Source organism: Marmota marmota, unplaced genomic scaffold (genome assembly GCF_001458135.2).
Source record: "Marmota marmota marmota unplaced genomic scaffold, marMar, whole genome shotgun sequence".
NCBI classification, from domain to species: Eukaryota; Metazoa; Chordata; class Mammalia; order Rodentia; family Sciuridae; genus Marmota; species Marmota marmota.
The window spans coordinates 52,163,660-52,182,487 of NW_025999990.1; the positions used below are offsets into that span (position 1 = coordinate 52,163,660).

General features: G+C 34.6%; 1 protein-coding gene across 6 annotated transcripts in view; it reads left to right on the forward strand.

Annotated features, from left to right (window-relative positions):
- The window catches only part of Ankrd12 (ankyrin repeat domain 12), a 149,130-nt gene that overhangs the window by 20,663 nt on the left and 109,639 nt on the right, over positions 1 to 18,828 (forward strand). For all 6 annotated transcript variants that reach the window (XM_048806574.1, XM_048806570.1, XM_015482550.2 and 3 more), the window contains exon 2: positions 6,551 to 6,685. In XM_048806574.1, the coding sequence (XP_048662531.1) occupies positions 6,599 to 6,685 (87 nt within the window). In that variant the 5' untranslated portion in view covers positions 6,551 to 6,598. The remainder of the gene's footprint in view (positions 1 to 6,550; positions 6,686 to 18,828) is intronic.

Genomic DNA, 18,828 nt, shown 5'->3' on the forward strand with positions numbered 1-18,828 from the left:
CCACAGTTTCTTTATTCATTCATCTGTTGAAGGGCACTTAGCTTGGCTATTGTGAATTGAGCTGCCATAACCTTGAAGTGGCTGCATCATTGTAGTATGCAGATGCTAATCCACATCAAGGGTAGGAATGATTAGAAGTTTATTGGACTAGGTAAGGGGAATTAATGCAAAGGAGGGAGCATGGAAATAGGAAAGACAATAGAATGAATCAGACATATCTTTTCTTATGTATGAATACATGACTGACGTAACTCCACATCATGTAGCATGCAATAATGGAATCCTAATTGGAACGAGTTATTCTATGTATGAATAATATGTCAAAATTCACTCTACTGTCATGTTTATAGCAAGAACAACTAAAAGATTTAGAGACTTTTATTTGGGTCCCTTCTTTCCTTTAAAATAGAAGCTAAAGGATAATGGTAGTGCTTTGTTAGACTCCCATGAACAGTCTTCAGGTTGAACCTAAAGCGATAAGATGGAGTAATTAGAACAAACAAAATAACAATGTTTAAAGCATTGACTTTGAGGGCCCCCGCACTCAGTAAATGCAGAGGACTATAAAAGCAATCTTCAAATAGTTTTTTTTTTTCTATGTAACTCCTAGAGGAATACTTTTGTAAAAACTTTTACATGTAGAATCTACCCATCCACAAATTCTGTTTCTTTTTTAAAGTTTTATTTATTCATTTTAGGTGTTGATGGACCTTTACTTTTTATTTATATGTGGTGCTGAGAGTCAAACCCAGTGCCTCACACATTTGAGGCAAGTGCATTACTACTAAGCCACAACCTCACCCCCACAAATTCTATTTCTGTTCCTGAAAGTTCTCTAACCACACTATCAGTTGGAGGTGATTATTTTTGTTGTTGTTATTGTTGTTGTTTGTTTCCTACTCCCTCTCAGCCCTATCTTGCAAAGAGTTTTGACTTCTTTTTTCTTGGACTCTTTACCTCACCTGAGAGTTTCTCCCTAATTCTCCTTCCTTCAGTCATGTCTTTGGTCTGTAAGGAGCAAGAATGTATTAATTTTAAGGAAAGAAACATTTTTCCAAAAGTAGAATCAACTACTTATATTGTATCCTTTAGCTGTTGGATAGCAAAGTCTAAAGTAGATCTTGTACCTGGTCTGGCTTAAACAATAAAGTAGTCCTTAAACAAGTATTAATGCCTCTCTGCAGTCCTTATGGCAAAGAGGTTAAAGTACAAGTAGTGTAATAGATACCAAGACTGTTATAAAAGAATGGAACAGTGTAAACTCTTAGCCACATGAAGATACTGCCAACTGTTTTCATTTATTACATGGCTATGCCACTTTGCTCCTGAACCCCAAGGGCTATGTGAAAGAAAGTTCCAGTTTCACCATGTCCTCACCAACACTTGATCCTAGTCTTTAATTAATTTATTTTTTTGAGTGTGTATTGTGGTTCATTACTAACTTTCCGCATGACTAATGATGTTGAACATCATTTCCTGTGCTTATTTGCCATTATATACAGTGTGCGCGCACAGGCGCACACACACAATTTTTATTTCCCACTAGGGATTGAACTCTGGGTTACTTAACTACTAAGCCACATCTTCAGCCCTTTTTATTTTTTCTTTTGATACAGGGTCTGGCTAAGTTGCTGAGGCTGGCTTTGAACATGCAATACTCCTTAGCAACCAGCATTACAGGCACGCATCACTACACCCAGCTTATTCTATATTCTCTAATGAACTTTTAAAATCTTTTATTCATTTTAAATTTGGGTTTTTTATCTTATTGATTCACAGGAGTTATATTTATATGTCTTGGGCATGAGTCTTCTATAAAGATGTGATTTGCAGAGATGTTTTTTGTAGGTATTTTTTCCTTATATGAATTGCTTTTCGTTTGTGGGGGGGAGGTGGCTATTGGGAATTTAACTCAGGAGTGCTTTACCTTTTTATTTTTTATTTTGATACAGTATATTGCCAAGTTGCTGAGGTGGCCTTGAATTTGGGATTTTTCTGTCTGAGCCTCCCAAATCTTTGGGATTACAGGTATATGCCACCACACCTGGCACTTTTCATTTTCTAACAAGGTCATTTAAAGAGCAAAAGATTTTATTTGTGAAATCCAGTTTATTCATTGTTTCTTTTATAAAGTTTTTGTTTTTCATAATCCATTTAGGAAAATTTTGTGTAATCCAAGATCACAGAAATATTCTCATATTTACTGCTAGTAATACATTTAGATGTATGATGTGTTTTGAGATATGAGGAAAGGGTCAAATATCACTTTTCTGGCATATTGATATGCAGTTGTAGAATACCTGTGTTGAAAAGAATGCATCCTTTCTCCCCCATGAATTGTATTGATAACTCTTTGAAAAGCAGTTGGCCATACCTGTATATCTATTTCTGGATATTCCTACGTGTCATATCTACATTAGGTTAGTAAATACTGTCTTGATTACTCTATCTTTATAGTAAAAATGGAAGGAAATCAGGTAATGTTCTGATTCATGAACATGGTATAGGTTTATTTAGGTCTTTAATTTCATCAATGTATTGTGTTTGTCACTGCACAGCCTTAGATACATTTTGTTATATTTATCCTTAAGGATTTAGTGTTTCTGATATTTGTGATAGTCATTTTTTCCCCTTTCTATAACAAATACCTGAGGTAATCAACCTATAAAGAGAAAAGGTTTATTCTTGCTCAAATTTTAATTAGAGGTTTCAGACGTGAGCAATTGGCCCTGTTGTTGTAGGGCTGTGACAAAGCCACATACCTTAGTGGAACCTCAAAGTGATACGGAATGGCTCACCTCATAGCCAGGCAGTAAAAGAGACGGGGGGGAAAAAAAGAAGAGGAAGACACTGGGGTTCCACAGTTCCTTTAAGGACACACCCCCAATGACCTGAAGACCTCCCAGTGGACCCTACCTCTTAAAGTCTTTTTCTACTGCTTACTAATAATGCCACTGTGGATATCAAGCATTTATCACATGGACCTTTGGTCTACTTAAGAATACAGATTATAGCAATGTTATTCACACAGCCAGGGCACTTTTTCACTGAGCAACATCCCTAGCCCTTTTCTTAAAAGAAAAAAAAAAAAAAGTTTTTTTGTTTTTTTTTTTTTTAAATTTCAGACAAGGTCTTGTTTAATTCTAAGACTGTCCTCAAATTTGTGATTGTCCCAAGTTGCTGGCGTTAGAGGTGTGTATCACCACACCTGGCCCTTACTTATTAGTACTGTAAACTTCTTAGTAGATACTTTGGCTTTGTCTTCATAGGTGATCATGGTGTCTGAAAATAAGGCCTGCTATTACTCCTTCCTTTCCAAGTTATATACCTTTTACTTCTTTTTTTTTTTATTTATTGAATTGATAAGGACCACCAGTAAGTACAGTGTTGAATAATAGTGGTGAGACATCCTTGACTCATTGTTAATCATAGAAAGCATTCAAATTCCGTTTTGTATTTCTATTTTGCAGATTTATTATTAATGAGTATTGAATGTTATCAAACATTGGGTCATATGAGATATTCTTTTTTATTTGCTTTAATTAATAAAGCAATTATATCGAATAAGTTAACCTTAAATTCCTAAGATAAGCTCTACTCATTCATGGTATATATCCTTATATAATTGTGTTTGATTTGCTGATATTTTTGAGGGATTTGTTTTTTAGTTTGCATAAGGTATATTGGTCTGAATATTTTTTGTAGAAGGCATAGTCTGATTTTGGTATTGGGCAATGGTGTCCTCATAAAAGTGTTCCTGCCTCTTTTCTTCAGGAGAGTTTGTGTATAATTGGCATTATTTCTTCCCTGAAATATTTTATGGGCCTCACCGTTGGAGCCATCTTTACCTGGAGTTTTTTTTTTTTTAATTATGAATTTAATTTCTTTAATAAATACAGAGCTTTTGAGGTGATCTTTCCTGAGTGAGCTTTGGTGTTTGTGTCTTTGATGGAGCTTGTGTATTTCATAATAATTTATTGAACTTATTTGCATGTATTAGTAATATCCCTTTATCTTTTATGTATTCATAGTATCTGCATGTTGTTCCTTTTTCATTGTTCATGTGGGTATAGTTTTGTTTTATTTCTAATTGATCTGTCTAGAGATTTATCAATTTTATTGATCTTTTTAAAGAACAAGTTTTCTGTTTCAATTAATTTTTCTTGACTTTTTAGTTTGGAGATAGTCCTTTAATCTTCTATAATTCTGGTGTAATTTCTTTTTTTCTGATAACAAATTGTGTATAATTTTAATTTTCTTTAAATTTGTTTAAAGTTTTAAATTTGTTATCTTGGTGAATATTCTGTGTGCCTTTGAAAATAATGAGTATTCTATTCTAGATGGAAAAGCTTATTTGTCAATGTCAATTAGATCCACTATTGCTAATTTTCTTTCTTAGAGAGTAGTTGAAGCCTACTTGAATTTATTTCTTGAATTTGTTAGAATTTCTTCAGTCAGTTCTATCAAGTTTTGCTTCATGTGTTTTATAGTTCTCTGTTGGTTATATATGTATTTATGATTTATATGTCTTAGTGAATTGACCCTTTTATCAACAAGTAATATGTATGTTTTTCTGCTCTGAGATCTGTACTAATATTAATATAGCCACTTTAGCTTTCCTTTGATTAGTACACTTACATGGCATAGTGTTTTTCTATGCATTTATTTTAACTTACCTATATTAATATATCTGAAGTGAATTTCTTCATGTCCATTCTTCTCCTCTTTTTTGACAATCTCTGTTTGGTTAGTGTATTTAAAACATTAGTATTTCATAATTTTTGGTATTTTGAATTAGATCTGTCATTTTTTGCTTAGTTTCCACTGTACTTCATTCCTCAATTTCCTTTTCCTGCCTTCTGTTGGGTTATTTGTACATTTTTATACATTCTATTTTAATTATCTACTGTGATTTTGGTTTTACTTTGTATAGTTTATATGGTGGTTGATCTAGTGATTATAGTTTACACCTCAGGACCAGAACCTAATTATATATTAAATGATTAATATTTGTTGATTAAAGCAATATTTTTGGAATATAATTGTGATTTTTATCACATAAGTGCTAACTTTTTTCCAAGTAGAGATTTAAAAAATAAAGTTTCATAATATAATCTATTTAATATATTGCCTATAGTATTTTAATATTCACCACACTCCTTTAGTTCACTAGTAACTTGTTTTGCTTCATCTATAAAGGAGAGATTACTATTACTTTCTTAGTTTCACTTAAGCTGATGATTTGTGTTATTATAATGCTCAGTTTTGAGTTTGTTTTATGACTTATATAATTCTATCTCTGCCTAAGATTTACACATAGCCAGCTTTGAAGACACTGATGTTTAAATGATTCTGTTTATTTGGTAATAGTTGAAACAGTTGAGTGGCCCTAAGGTATAAGCTGTATTTTTTCTCTGTAAAGTCAAGAAAACATCAAAACCAAAATTTTAACCAGTAGAACAATTTCAAGAGCATAGTAGATTTCATTAATATTTGATTGACAGTGTTTAGATTTTAATTATTCACAGAATGACAGTTTTCTTGGACCAATGATATTCACGTATAAGAAATTTATAGCATGAAGAGTTAAAAATAAACTCATAAGTCATTCTGCTTATTGTGTGGCTCTTGGCCAGGAGCCTCTGTCTAACCCAATACAGTGCACTAAAGCTTTCTGGGATGATAGAATTATATATCTGCAGTGTAAATTGTAATAGCTACTCTAATGTCATCTAATTTTAATTAAGCTTTAAATTGCCATGCATAGCTAATAGCTCATCAGACAGCAAAACAAGTCTAGCTTCATCTTCCTCTTTTACATATAAAACCTCAAAAACTTATTCTAGCTTTCTCAAGCATAACCTTGTCTTAAGTATAACTTTTGGCAGGATACAGAGTAGGAGAGAATAGGCTGAACAAATTGGAAATCAAATGGTGCAAATAGTAATAATTACAATACAACATAAATATTGTATTGGTGAACAGGTTAATAAAATTATTAAATGTCTTGGGATATTCAATGAAGAATTAAAAATTATACTAGGGATTTTAAGTAGGAAAGGCTTAATATAGGAAATTACATGATGTAAAATAACCAATCAGACTAATTAGGTTCTTGGTTGAATCTTCAGAAATGAATTCCAGCCAACACAGAACTAGTAGGGAATGTATTTGGAGATTTCACTGCTTGTGGTTATTCAGAAAGCAAAAGGTATTCGTAGTGTAGAGAAGATGGGAAATAACATGATTTTCTTTTTTGTCAGTGACTAGTTAAGTGGACTTGAACAACAGAACTTTAATTAGAACCTCAAATTGTTAAGTAAAAACTTATTTTAGGTTGGAATAGCTTTGAGGAAATAAATGATCTTATAGAGACATGGAGAAAACAAAAAATTGGACTAATCGTAGTGCCTAATTTAATTGTGGTGCCTAACTTTAAGAGGTTCTATTGTGTATGTGTGTGTATACACACACACACACACACACACACATATATATATATATATATACACACACACTCACAAATAACTCATATATCCATTCTTTACAGATCCAGGATGAGAAGACTGATAGAAGAAGCTAGCTGAACAGCTATAAAATGCCCAAATCTGGGTTTGCAAAACCAGTTCAGAGTGAAAATTCTGACAGTGACAGCAATATGGTAGAGAAGCCATATGGAAGAAAGGTACATGATTGTAACTTAAGTTGTTTTTACTCTTTTGGAACTGGGGAAAATGACACCAAATTTGGTAGTTTTAATAATTACTCATAAAATAAAAAGCCACATTGATGTCCGATGTGTTTGTCAGCTTTCCATTAGTATAACACATTTACCTGAAGTGATTTGCAATGAAGAAAGGTTTAAAAGTTTATTTTGGCTCACAGTTTTGCAGGTTTCTGTGCATGGGCAGTTGAGCCCACTGCTTTAAGTTCTGTGGTGAGGCAATAAGTGGTTTTTGGAGGAGCTGAGACATTTACCTCATGGCCAATAAAAGAAAAGAAGAGATAGGGCTGGATTCCCATTATCTTTTTGAGGGCATGCACCGCATGACCTAAGGTTTAGTACTGGGCATCACCTCTTAAAGGTTCCACTTCCTCTTAATTCTACTGTGTATGCTGGGGACACAGCCCTTAAACACATGGGCCTCTGGGGGGCATTCTATGTCTAAACCATAATACCAGGTAAGTCCAAACTATTTATCGAAGCACCAGAAATCAGTTGGATTCCTGAGGATACAATTATTTCATTCCCTGATATGAACATGGTTACAACTAAAAAATAATTAATCACAAGAAAGGGGGAAGTGCCAAGACTTCACAGTTATTTGGCATTTCTTTCCCTACCTCCTAATCTTTGTTGACAAAACACATATACACACTAGCCACCACATTTTCCAGGTCTGTAACTTGGGTAAATTTATATAACTTCTCCATCCTCAGTATTTCTATGTCTAATAGAGGGAAATAATGCTTTAAATGGTTGTTTTGTTGGAGAAATAGCATATTATAGTTAACACAAGGGTTGACACAAAGTAAATGCTTAATAAATGTTAACAGTTGTCTTAGTAATTAGTGCCAATGACAGGTGATTCTTTTTCCATCTGTCCTTCTCCATCCTATTTTATTTAGATACCCAGAACCTATAAACTAATGTCTTCTAACTGATCTCATTATCTCTAATTTCCTTTTCTAGTTGGTTTTATATATTATGTCAAATTTTTCTTTGTTTTTTTTGTTTTGAGTCTATTTCTTTTAAAGCCATTTTCTTGTTGAAGGACATCTGAGGTTTCCCCTGGTTTTTTGCTAACAGATCCATACAGCTCTCATCACAATCTAGTTTTACACTATTTCCATCACTGTGAAAAGATCCTTGTTGCCTGTTTGCAGTTGGTCCCCACTCTTATCCCATCCCCAGGAAATCTTAAATCTGCTTTCAAACTTCAAGAAGTATCTGTTTTCATATTGTCTTCTTTTCAAAATAGTTTTGGCTATTCGGGGTCCATTGAAAGAATAGCCTATTAGGATTTTAATGGGAATTTTATTGAAGCTGTGTATTGAATCTTTTATTTTTTAGTTGTAGCTGGACACAATACCTTTATTTTTATTTATTTTTATGTGGTGCTGAGGATTGAACCTAGGGCCTCTCACATGCTAGGTGAGCACTCTACCACTGAGCCACAACCCCAGCCCTGTATATTGAATCTTTAGGTCATTTTGGGTAGTATCTCCATCTTAACAATATTGTCTTCCAATATACGAGCTTGTTTGGTCCACTTATTTAGGTCCTTTTCAGTTTTTCTTAAAACTATGTGGTAGTTTTCAGTGTTCAAATTTAGTACTTTTATTGTTAAATTATTTACAAGTATTTTTTATGTCAATGCTATTTTAGATACTTTCATTTTAGATTTTTTGTTGATAAAATAGAAATACAACTTAATTTTATATAATGATCTTGTATCCTGTGACCTTACTTGTTTATTGGCTCTAAGAGTTTATGATTGCTTAGGATTTTCTACATGTGAGATCATATCATCTGTGACTTAAGATAATTTTACTTATTTGCCAGTCTGGATTTTATGTTTTCTTTCCTGATTGTACTGGCAGTCCCGGGCATTTGCATATTTAGTCCACTGACATTTAACGTAATTATTGATGTGGTTTTTATCTAGTAAGAGTTTATATCTATTATTTTTCTTTTTGTTCATACATGTTTCTTCTTCTGTGTTGCCTTTTTTTGTTTTAAATACTTTTCAGTATTTTTATTTTTCTGATTTTTATTTTATTTATTTATTTATTTGGTTTTCAGTACTAGGGATTGAATCTAGGATTACCCTATCACTGAGGTACAATCTCCAACCTTTTTTTTTCCAGTCTTTTTTAAGATAGGTTCTTGCTGAGTTGTCCAGGTTGGCCTCAAACTTTTTATTTGTTTATTTATTTTAGGATACATTGTAATTATGCACAAGAAAGGAATTTGTTGTTACATATTTGTACATATTATAATTTGGTCAATTTTGTTCCCCATTACTTCTTGCTTTCCTCTACTATTCTCCTTTCTATTTTCACGAGACCTCTGCTATATATACACACACACACACACTCACTCTCTCTCTCTGTCTCTCTCACCCTCTCACCTTCTTTTCCTCTTTTATTTCTCTCTAGCTTCTACATGGGAGAGAAAACACATGAACCAGTCAGTTTTTAGTGTGTCTTAGTTCACTTCACATATGCTCTCAAGTTGTATCTGTTAACCTGCAAATGATATAACTTCACTCTGAATTGTGTTTATAAACCACACTTTTCTTTATCAAACTGTTTACAGATACCTAGGCTGGTTCCATAATTTGCTGTTGTAATTTGCTGCTGTAAACATGGTCATGCATCTATTGCTACAGTATGCTGACTTTAATTCTTTAAGATAAATGCTAAAGAGTGGTATAGCTGGATCACATGGGGATTTCATTCCTTGTCTTTTGATGAACCTCCATACTGCTTTTCACCCACTTGTCAAAAGAAACGAACTTTATTTTTAGAACCACACAGGCAAAACAAAACCGCTCCTCAGGAAAAACCCTCAGAGCCCAACTGCCACCACCGGCTTCCCACAAGCCTCTCTCTCAACCACAAGCCTCTCCACCTCCCACAATCCTCCTGCTCTTGAGGCCGATTGGCTGGGTCCCGTGGGCGGAGCCAAAAAAGTCCCCCAATGAGCAGCTCTGTGGTCTGAAAGGGCAGCGAAACAGCCCAATGGGCATCACCACAGAGGAGCCAATCAGCTAGATGTTGCTCGGGCGCTGTGAGCCAATCATCAGCTGGCAGTCTGAAAGGGCGGGGAAAGAGCCCAATGAGCATCACCGCAGAGGAGCCAATCAGCTAGATTTTGCTGGGGTGCTGTGAGCCAATCATCAGCTGGCAGTCTGAAAGTTTGCTGGGGCCCCTTCGGCTGTGGCTCTCAACAGCTTTTCACCCACCAAAGTGTTCCTTTTTTCCCATATCCCCTCTAGTGTTTATTATTATTTGTATTCTTGATGGCTGCCATTCTGACTGGAGTGTGTTGAAATCTCAGTGTAGTTTTGATTTGCATTTTCCTAATTGCTAAAGATATTGGACATTTTTTTCATACATTTGTTGGCAATTCTATTTCTTCTTTTGAGAAATATCTTTAGTTCATTTCCTTATTCATTGATTGGGTTGTTTCTTTGGTGGGGTTTTTTTTTTTTTTTTTTTTGGAGTTATTTATATATTCTGGATATTGATTCTCTGTCAGAGAGTAGTAAAGATTTTCCTCCTGTATTTTAGTTTTTCTTCTTCATGCTTCTAATTTTTTGCTGTGCAGAAGCTTACTTCCCTCCCCTGACCCACATCCCCTTTGGGACTGGTTTCATTGGCCCTGTGTTTTCTTCTAGGAGTTGTGTAATTTCTGGTCTAATTCTTAGATCTTTGATCTGTTATGAGTTGATTTTTGTGTAGGATGAGAGATAAAGACCTATTCTCATTCTGATACATATGGATAACTAGTTTAACAGCACCATTTGTTAAAGAGGCTGTCTTTTCTCTAGTGTATGTTTCGGCACCTCTATTAAGGATCAGATTACTGTATCTGTATGTACTTGTGTCTTCTATTCTTTACCATAGGTCATCAGGTATTGTGATACCTCCAGCATTGTTTTTTTTGGCTTAGAATTGCTTTGGCTGTTTGGGTGTTTATTCTTTCGAATGAATTTTAGGACTGTGTTTTTTAGTTCTGTGAACAAAGTCATTGGTATTCTGGTGGAAATTGCATTGAATCTGTATATTGCTTTTGCTAGTGTGGCCATTTTAATAAATATTAATTCTACCTATCCATGAACATGTAAGATCTTTCCATCTCCTGAAGTCTTCAATTTCTGTCCTCACCTGCTTGATTAGATTTATTTCTAGGTGTTTTCACCTCCTTGATTAGATTTATTTCTAAGTGTTTTCTTAGATTCATCATTAGTTCATAGGAAAGCTTTTTATTTTTATTTGTTGAATTTGTTAACTAGCTACTCACAGAATTTGCTTTTTAACAGTAGCAGTCTTTTGGTTGAGTTTTTGGATCTTCTAAGTACAGGATCATGTCATTTGCAAATGATAATAATTTGACATCTTCTTCTCCTATTTTTATCCCTTTTGTTTTCTTCTCTTGCCTGATTCCTCTGGCTAGAATTTTTAGTACTGTAATAAATAGGAGTGATGTAAGTAGATATACTTGTTTTGTTCCAAATTTCAAAGGAAATGCTTTTTAGTTTTTCCCCATTCATTATGATGTTGGCTTTGGGCTTTTTGTATATAGCCTCTATGATGTTAAGATAGGTTCCTTCTCTTTCTGAGGTTGGTGTCTTCAGTGTTTTTTTTTTTTTTTCACAAATGGGTGCTGAATTTTGAATTTTGTTGAAGGCTTTCTCTGTATCTATTGACATGTCTAAGTCTGTTTATGTGAGGAATTACATTTATTGATTTGTGTATGTTAAGCCATCCTTGCATCTCTGGGACAAAACCAACTTGGTCAAGATGTACAATGTTCTTAATATGTTGAAGAATATGTTTTGCTAGTATTTTATTAAGGTTTTTACATCTAAGTTCATCAATGACGTTGGTATGCAGTTTTCTTCCTTGATGTGTCCTTATCTGGTTTTTTGTATGACTGATACTGGTTTTCATAGAGTGAATTTGGAAGTATTCCGTCTCTTTCTATTTCATGGAATGATTTAAAGAGCATTGGGGTTAGCTGAATGCTACCAGACCTCTAAAGAAGAACTGAGAATCAACCTTGTCCTGGAATTTTCTGTATTGGAAGTATTTTTATTACTGCTTCTATCTTATTGCTAGTTCCGTGTGTTTAGGTTTTATGTGTCCTCTTTATTCAATTTTGACAGGTCTCATGTATCTAAAAATGTATCCATTTCTTCTAGGTTTTCCAATTTATGAGAGTATGTTCAGAATAGTCCCTGGTAAGCCTCTGGATTTCTATGATGTCTCTGTAATGTTTCTCCTTTTTCATCTCTTAATTTCATCAATTTGGGTCTTATTTTCTTTCTTTCTCTTTCTTTCTTTCTTTCTTTCTTTCTTTCTTTCTTTCTTTCTTTCTTTCTTTCTTTACTGGGAATTGAACTCAGAGGCACTCTACCACTGAACCACATCTCTAGCTCTGTTTTGTGTGTTTATTTAGAGACAGGGTCTCAGCGAGTTGCTTAGTGCCTTGATTTTGCTGAGGCTGGCTTTGAACTCAATATCCTCCTTCCTCAGCCTCCTGAGCAGCTGGAATTATAGGCATGCACCACTGTGCCTGGCTGGAGTCTTCTTTTCTTTGGGATAGTTTGGGCTCATCAGTCTTATTATTTCAAAGACCCAACTGTTTGTTTCATTTGTCCTTGGAGTCTTTTTTTAGTTATCAATTGTATTGATTTCAGCTCTAATCGTAATTATTTCCTCCTTCCTTCTACTGGTTTTGGTATTAGTTTGCTGTTTTCAAGATCCCTGAGATGCATCAGTAAGTTATTTGGGATTTTTCTGATTTTCTTATGTAGGCACTCATAGTTATACACTTTCTTTTTATATTGCCTTCATAATGTCCCAGTGTTCCCGGTATGTTCTATTACTATTCTTGTTTGATTCTAAGAATTTAAAAATTTCTCCCTGATTTCTTTCATCATCCATTCATCATTCAAAAGTGTATTATTCAAACATCATGTGTTTTTATAGTTTCTGTAGGATGTTTTGTTATTGATTTCTAATTTTATTCCATTATCATGTGATAAGATGCAAGAAATTATATCAGATTTTTTTGTATTTGCTAAGAGTTACTTCGTGACCTAAAATATGTTTCATCTGGAGAAGATTCCATGAGCCTTAACCCTAACCCTAACCCTAAGAAGAAAGTGTATTTAGGTATTTTAGGATAAAATAATCTGTAGATATCTGTTAAATCCATTTGATTTATAATATTTTTCAGATCCAAAGAGTCTTTTTGAGTTCATGCCTGAATGCCTATCTATTGGTGAGAGAGGTGTGTTGAAATCACCCAGTAATATTGCATAGGGCTCCATCTGAGGTTTTATTTTGCATAGTGTCTCTTTTATGTAATTAGGTACATGAATATTTGGGGCAGAAGTATTTCCTATCATATTTTCTTGTCCATTTGTTCTGTATACCAGTATGAAGTGACTTTCTTTGTCTCTTTTGATTAATTTTGGCTTGAACTTGCCTTTGTCTGATAGAGGAGAGCTACTTCTGCTTGTTTGGGGGCTCCATTTGTATAATATATTAGTATATCAAAATTTATTCAATTTTGACAGGTCCTTTCACTTTGAACCTGTGGCAGTATTTTCCTGTAAAGTGTCTTGCAACAACATATATTAAAGTCTTATTTTTTTAAAGCATTCTACCAGCCTATGCCTTCAAATTGGAGAGTCCATTTACATTCAGTATTTATTAAAAAAGAGATGTTTATTAATTCTTTCCTTTTGATTAATTTCTGATATTTAATTTGGTACTGTTCTTCAAATGAGATTTGTTTATTTTTGGCTTCTGGAATTTAGTTTTTATTCTATGTGGAGTATTTCTTTTAGGAAATTCTGTAGTACTGCCTTAGTAGTCATGAATCCTGTTAGTTTTTATTTATCTTGGAAATCAAAAGTAACTTGCCTCTAAATGTGACATGATGTTTTAATCTAGAGACTTCTGAAATTTTGTTTTCTATATTTTAGGCATTTTTTTTTTATAATATGTCATGGAGAGGTTCTTTTTTGATCTTGTCTATTTGGGGATTTGAATTTCCTGTATCTGGATGTCCGTCTCATTCTCAAGATTTGCAAAATTTTTTGTTATTATTTCCCTGAAGAAATCCATTCTGTTAGCCTATATCTCAAAATCCTCTTCAATTCCAGTGATTTTAAATTTGGTGTCATAATATCCCAGAGTTCTTGTATACTCTGATCATGAGTGCTTGTTTTCTTTAATTCTGTGTAAATGTTCAAGGCCAGCCACTTTGTCTTCTAGTTCTGAAATTTTATCATCAGCATGGTCTACTGTATTATTAGATTTTCAACTGAATATTTTATTTTGATTAATTAATTGTGTCTTTCATTTCCAGGATTTCTGTTTGGTTCTTTTTCAATATCTCTATCTCCTTTTTTAATGTCATATTCTGTACTGACTTCCTTAATTCACTGTTATTTTTCTATGTTCTTTGGAATTACTTGATTATTTTCATAATCATTCTTTGGCATTGTTTATTCTTTCATCCACTTTAATGTCTTTGAAGTCAGTTGTTAGTGAATTATAAACTCTAGGAGGTGTTGTGTTACCATTTCATATTTCTTATATTCCTGTATTGGATTTTATGTATCTTTTGAGACACTATGTGTGGCTTTTTAGGAGCACAGCTTTCTGTTGCCAGAGTGCCCTAGAGTGCTCTAGATTATGATCTCCCTCAGAGGTTTATCCACAGCCTTTGTGTTAATTCTCTTTTTGTTATCAGAGTACAGTTAATTCTCTTTTTGTTATCAGAGTACAGGTCCATGTGTAGGACCGGAGGGCCCCCCCTAGCCATTCTTACTTGGATACTTGTTGTTTTGATTTTTGTGTGTGTGTTTTTATTGTTTATATTAAAGTATAGCTAAAGTTTGATTGTTGTTAATTTGCATGTGAAGCAAGATGTACTACTGTCTTTTGACTGAATTTAGTTTGTTAGTAGCAGAGTCTCTACCCTGTGAACTTGTAGTCTCCCAATAGATTCCCAGAACCTTACAGAAAAGTGGGAAAGAAATAGTAGTAACAAGTGATGCACACAATATAGAGCATTTAAATAAATACCTTGCTGCAACTATAACACCACTAAATTACCACAGTGACCACTAATTACCATAAGAACAGGAATGGTGGGGGTCAGCAGTTGCCAACAGCAAAAACAATAACTGTGAAATAGATTTGGCATTAGACAGCAGGTGCCAGCTATGTAATCCACAGCAGTAATGATTAAGATGTCAGAATTGGTGGGGGTGGGAGTTACATAAACCAAATAGTTCTAAGAAGTTATAAAATGCAGTTCATTAATAGAAAAGAAAATGTGATAGGAAGGTAGAAGAGAGTCTGTAGTGTTCAAAATGTGAACACAGAATGCGGAAGAGATGCAACTACTGATGTTTATAAAAAAGTAGGAAATTAAATAGGACAATGAATAAGAGAATTTGGCTGTTAGAGAAGAAAAGGGAGAAAGAGAAAGAAATAAAATCAAACTAAAACAAAAAATTTAACCCTCAAAAAACAAGGAAAAGTAACCACATTAAGAATGCTAAAAATGGTAAAAACAAAACATATGTCCATGAACCAACAGCACACATACACAAAGACACACCAAAGGAGGACTATTTTAAATGAACAGTGAAAGAATCATCTCCACAAGGTATTCAAGACTGGTTGGTCACCACCTTATACCCAACTGTTCTTTCCATTTCTTCTTGCATTGGTATTGATAGCGAGCAAGAGCCAGGGCTGAGAGTTACCCCTTCCTGCTTTTATGTTGCTCACTGCCTGCCAATTGGAATGGTCTAAAGTTGATGGTATTTGAAATAACATTCAGCTTCCCTTCTCACTAGTATAAAGTAGGACGGTAGTACTTTGAATAGGAGTCTTCTGCGCACCGTCCAGATTCATGCACTTTCAGGGAGAGGCTGCTGAGTTCTATGAGAGGAGTTGTTATCAAGGAGACTTGGTCTAATCAGGCCTTTAGGGGCTTTGTTGGGTGGTGTCTGCTCTGGCGAGATTAGATAGCACACCATGGGACCCTAGCAGATGCCAGTCTCCAATGTGAGTGTGGGTCTCAGGAGCCTCCTAACAGTTATGCTCATGGATCAGGGGTGTCAATTCTTCCCACACACTGCTGCCCATGAACACAGTCTTCCTAGGTTTAGTCCCTGAGTGTATTCACACGCATCTATTCAGATTCATTACCCTCTACAGCTTCCAGATTCAAAGAGAAAGCGAGCTGGACTTCTCTTCATTTTTCTGACCTGAATTCCCCTGGGTACAATTTTCTTTGTGCCTTTTTTCACTTGTGTTCCTAGTCTGTACCCTAGGCTGTGCGTCCTGTGCTTGACGGGGCAGTGTTGCAATGTTTGCTATGATTTCCTGGGTTCCAGCAGCAAGCTGCAGTGTGGACTCCTTAAGGTTGCTATTATGTGAGCTTTCAACCTGCCAGTTGAGAAATAGAGAGCACTTTTCAAATACCAGTTCTTTGTGCAGTCTCTGCGTCAACTAAATTAGTCTACTTTTCTGATCTACAGGTTTTTCCATGCCAAATCTGTTGTGTTTCTCTCTGTTTTCCCTCCCCTCTGTGTTGCACCAATGCTGCTACTTTACCTGGCTTGACTTGGATGTACTGATTCTTGTTCTTGGTTCAGGGCACCCAAATTTCTGAGTTTTTAAGGCACTCTGTCCAATATTGAATTTTAGTGAAATCCTTCTTTGACCTACTTCACTAAAAAGCAGTACTCCTGCTGCTTGAAACTCGAGTCATAGAGCAACTGAAAATACAGTTTTCCTCTCATCAGCCATCTTGAATCTCCTCTATACAGAGGTTTTTAATTTGATGCCATCCCATTAATTATTGGAATTATTTCCTGACATTTAAGCATTCTATTGGGGAAGTTGCTGTCTGTGCCTGTGTGTTGGAGTGTTGACATTATGTTTTCTTCTAGCAGTTGCAGAGTTTATGCTCTTATAACTATATTTTTGATTGATTTTGAGTTGATTTTTTTTTGCAGGATGAGAGATAAGCTGGGTATATAGTTTTATTCTTCTACATATGAATATCCAGCTTTCCTGCACCATTTTTTTAAAGACTCTGTCTTTTCTTCATTGTGTCTTTTTGCACCTTTTTAAAGGATCAGGTGACTGTGTCTGTATGTTTTTTTTTAAATTTTTTTTAGTTGTTGATGGACTTTATTGTCTTTATTTTTATGTGGTGCTAAGGATCGAACCCAGTGCCTCACGCATGCTAGGTGAGCTCGCTACCACTGAGCCACAAGCCCAGCCCTGAGTGTCTGTATATTTTGTCTCTGTGTCTTCCACTCCCTTGGTCTGTGGAAGACACAGGGACAAAATATTATTGTTTTGAAATCCTAATAAAATCTGGAGCCAAACTTTAACTTCTTAAATGCATTTAAATTAGGCATAGTTTAATCAATATTTATGACTAATAAAATAGGATCTTACAAAAAGCTTCATGTGATAATCTAAAACCTGAGTTTTCCTAATATACGAGAGCATATTAATAATTTTAACCTTCTGAATAAAATAGTTCTATCCTTTCATCATCATTAGTGTAGTTAAGTCCTTGATTGTCTATCCAAATTATTATAAAGAAATTTTATTATTTGGGTAACATAATACACGTTTATTGTGGAAGAGCTTCAAAATACATGTAAAAATAATGAAAATTAAATTTACCTTATCAAAAACCAGGAGAGACCTGAGATTTACCCTGCTTGGAAGCTGATCAATTTTATGGATGCTCACAGATGACACAGGATTCCTGGGGAGACACAGAGGAATGTTTGTTACTAATAGAAATAACAGTAGCCAGAACTTCAGCATTTATGCCTGTTCCCTAAGCCTCTGTGTTAGTCAGCTCTCCATTACAGTGACAAAATACCTGAGAAGACAAGGAAAGATTTATGTTGGCTCCTGTTTTCAGAGGTTTTGGTCCATGGTGGGCTGGCTTCATTATTTCTGTGCCCATTGTGAGGTGTAGTATTATGATGGCTGAAGAGCATGGTGGAACAAAACCCCTTACCTCATGGTGACTGGAAAGCAGAGAGCTAGAGAGGAAGGGGCCATGGACAAGATATAGTCCCCAAGGGCATGCTCTCCTTTTAACTATAGATTTCATCTTCCAATAGTTCATTCAGTCCTGGATCCATCAGTGGACAAATCCACTGATGAGAGCTAGTCACTTCCCAAAAGTCCCACCTCTGAACATTGCTGCTTTGGGGACCCAAGTCTTTAACACATGAACCTTTGGGATACAGGTTTTCTCTTCTGTTCATAAGCCAGTTTTTAGTGATTCAGGTTTTCTAAGAAAATTATCAGTTTTTCCAGGCCTTTAGTTTTTAAATTGTATAAAGAAGCAGCAACATGGTTTTGTAACTTTAATATCCGCTCTGAAGTTGTGTTTAAGTGTAATACCTTTTTTCTCTTTTCTCTCATTTTCACAATTAAACTTCCCACAAGTTTGTTTATTCTGTTGTTCTTTTAGGATACCCTTTGCTTTTATTGATAGTCTTTTGCTTAATTTTCACAACAGAGGCTTCATAGCCTGGTTTAGATGTATTGTACTGTTTGGATGGTGGGTTTTAGCTGTAGAGCAAGAGAATAGGATACCTTGACCTGAGTGGTTGGGTACATGAAATTTTTATTTGATATATTTTCTTTTTCAAAATTGAATTAGAAATTTACTTTTGTTTCTCTGATGAAAGAAGTGTGGTAGTCTCTTACTAGATAGATTAACCTTTGCTTTCTTCCATCCAAATATATTTACTTTAACTTTTGTTCGAATATTTTTAAACGTCATGTGTTGCTCATGACTGTGAACTTAGTTTAACATTTAGTATAAATATTCCTTCTAAGGTTAATGAGAACTTTTATTTATTTTTTAATATTTAATCTTTTTTATGGTGAATTATAATAGTGGAATTCATTATGCCATATTTGTACATGCACGTAACATAATTTGATCAGCCTTTTTCTTTAGTATGTTTCCTTTCTGCCCCTTCTTTCCTTCCTTCCTCCCCTCATCTGCTTGCTCTA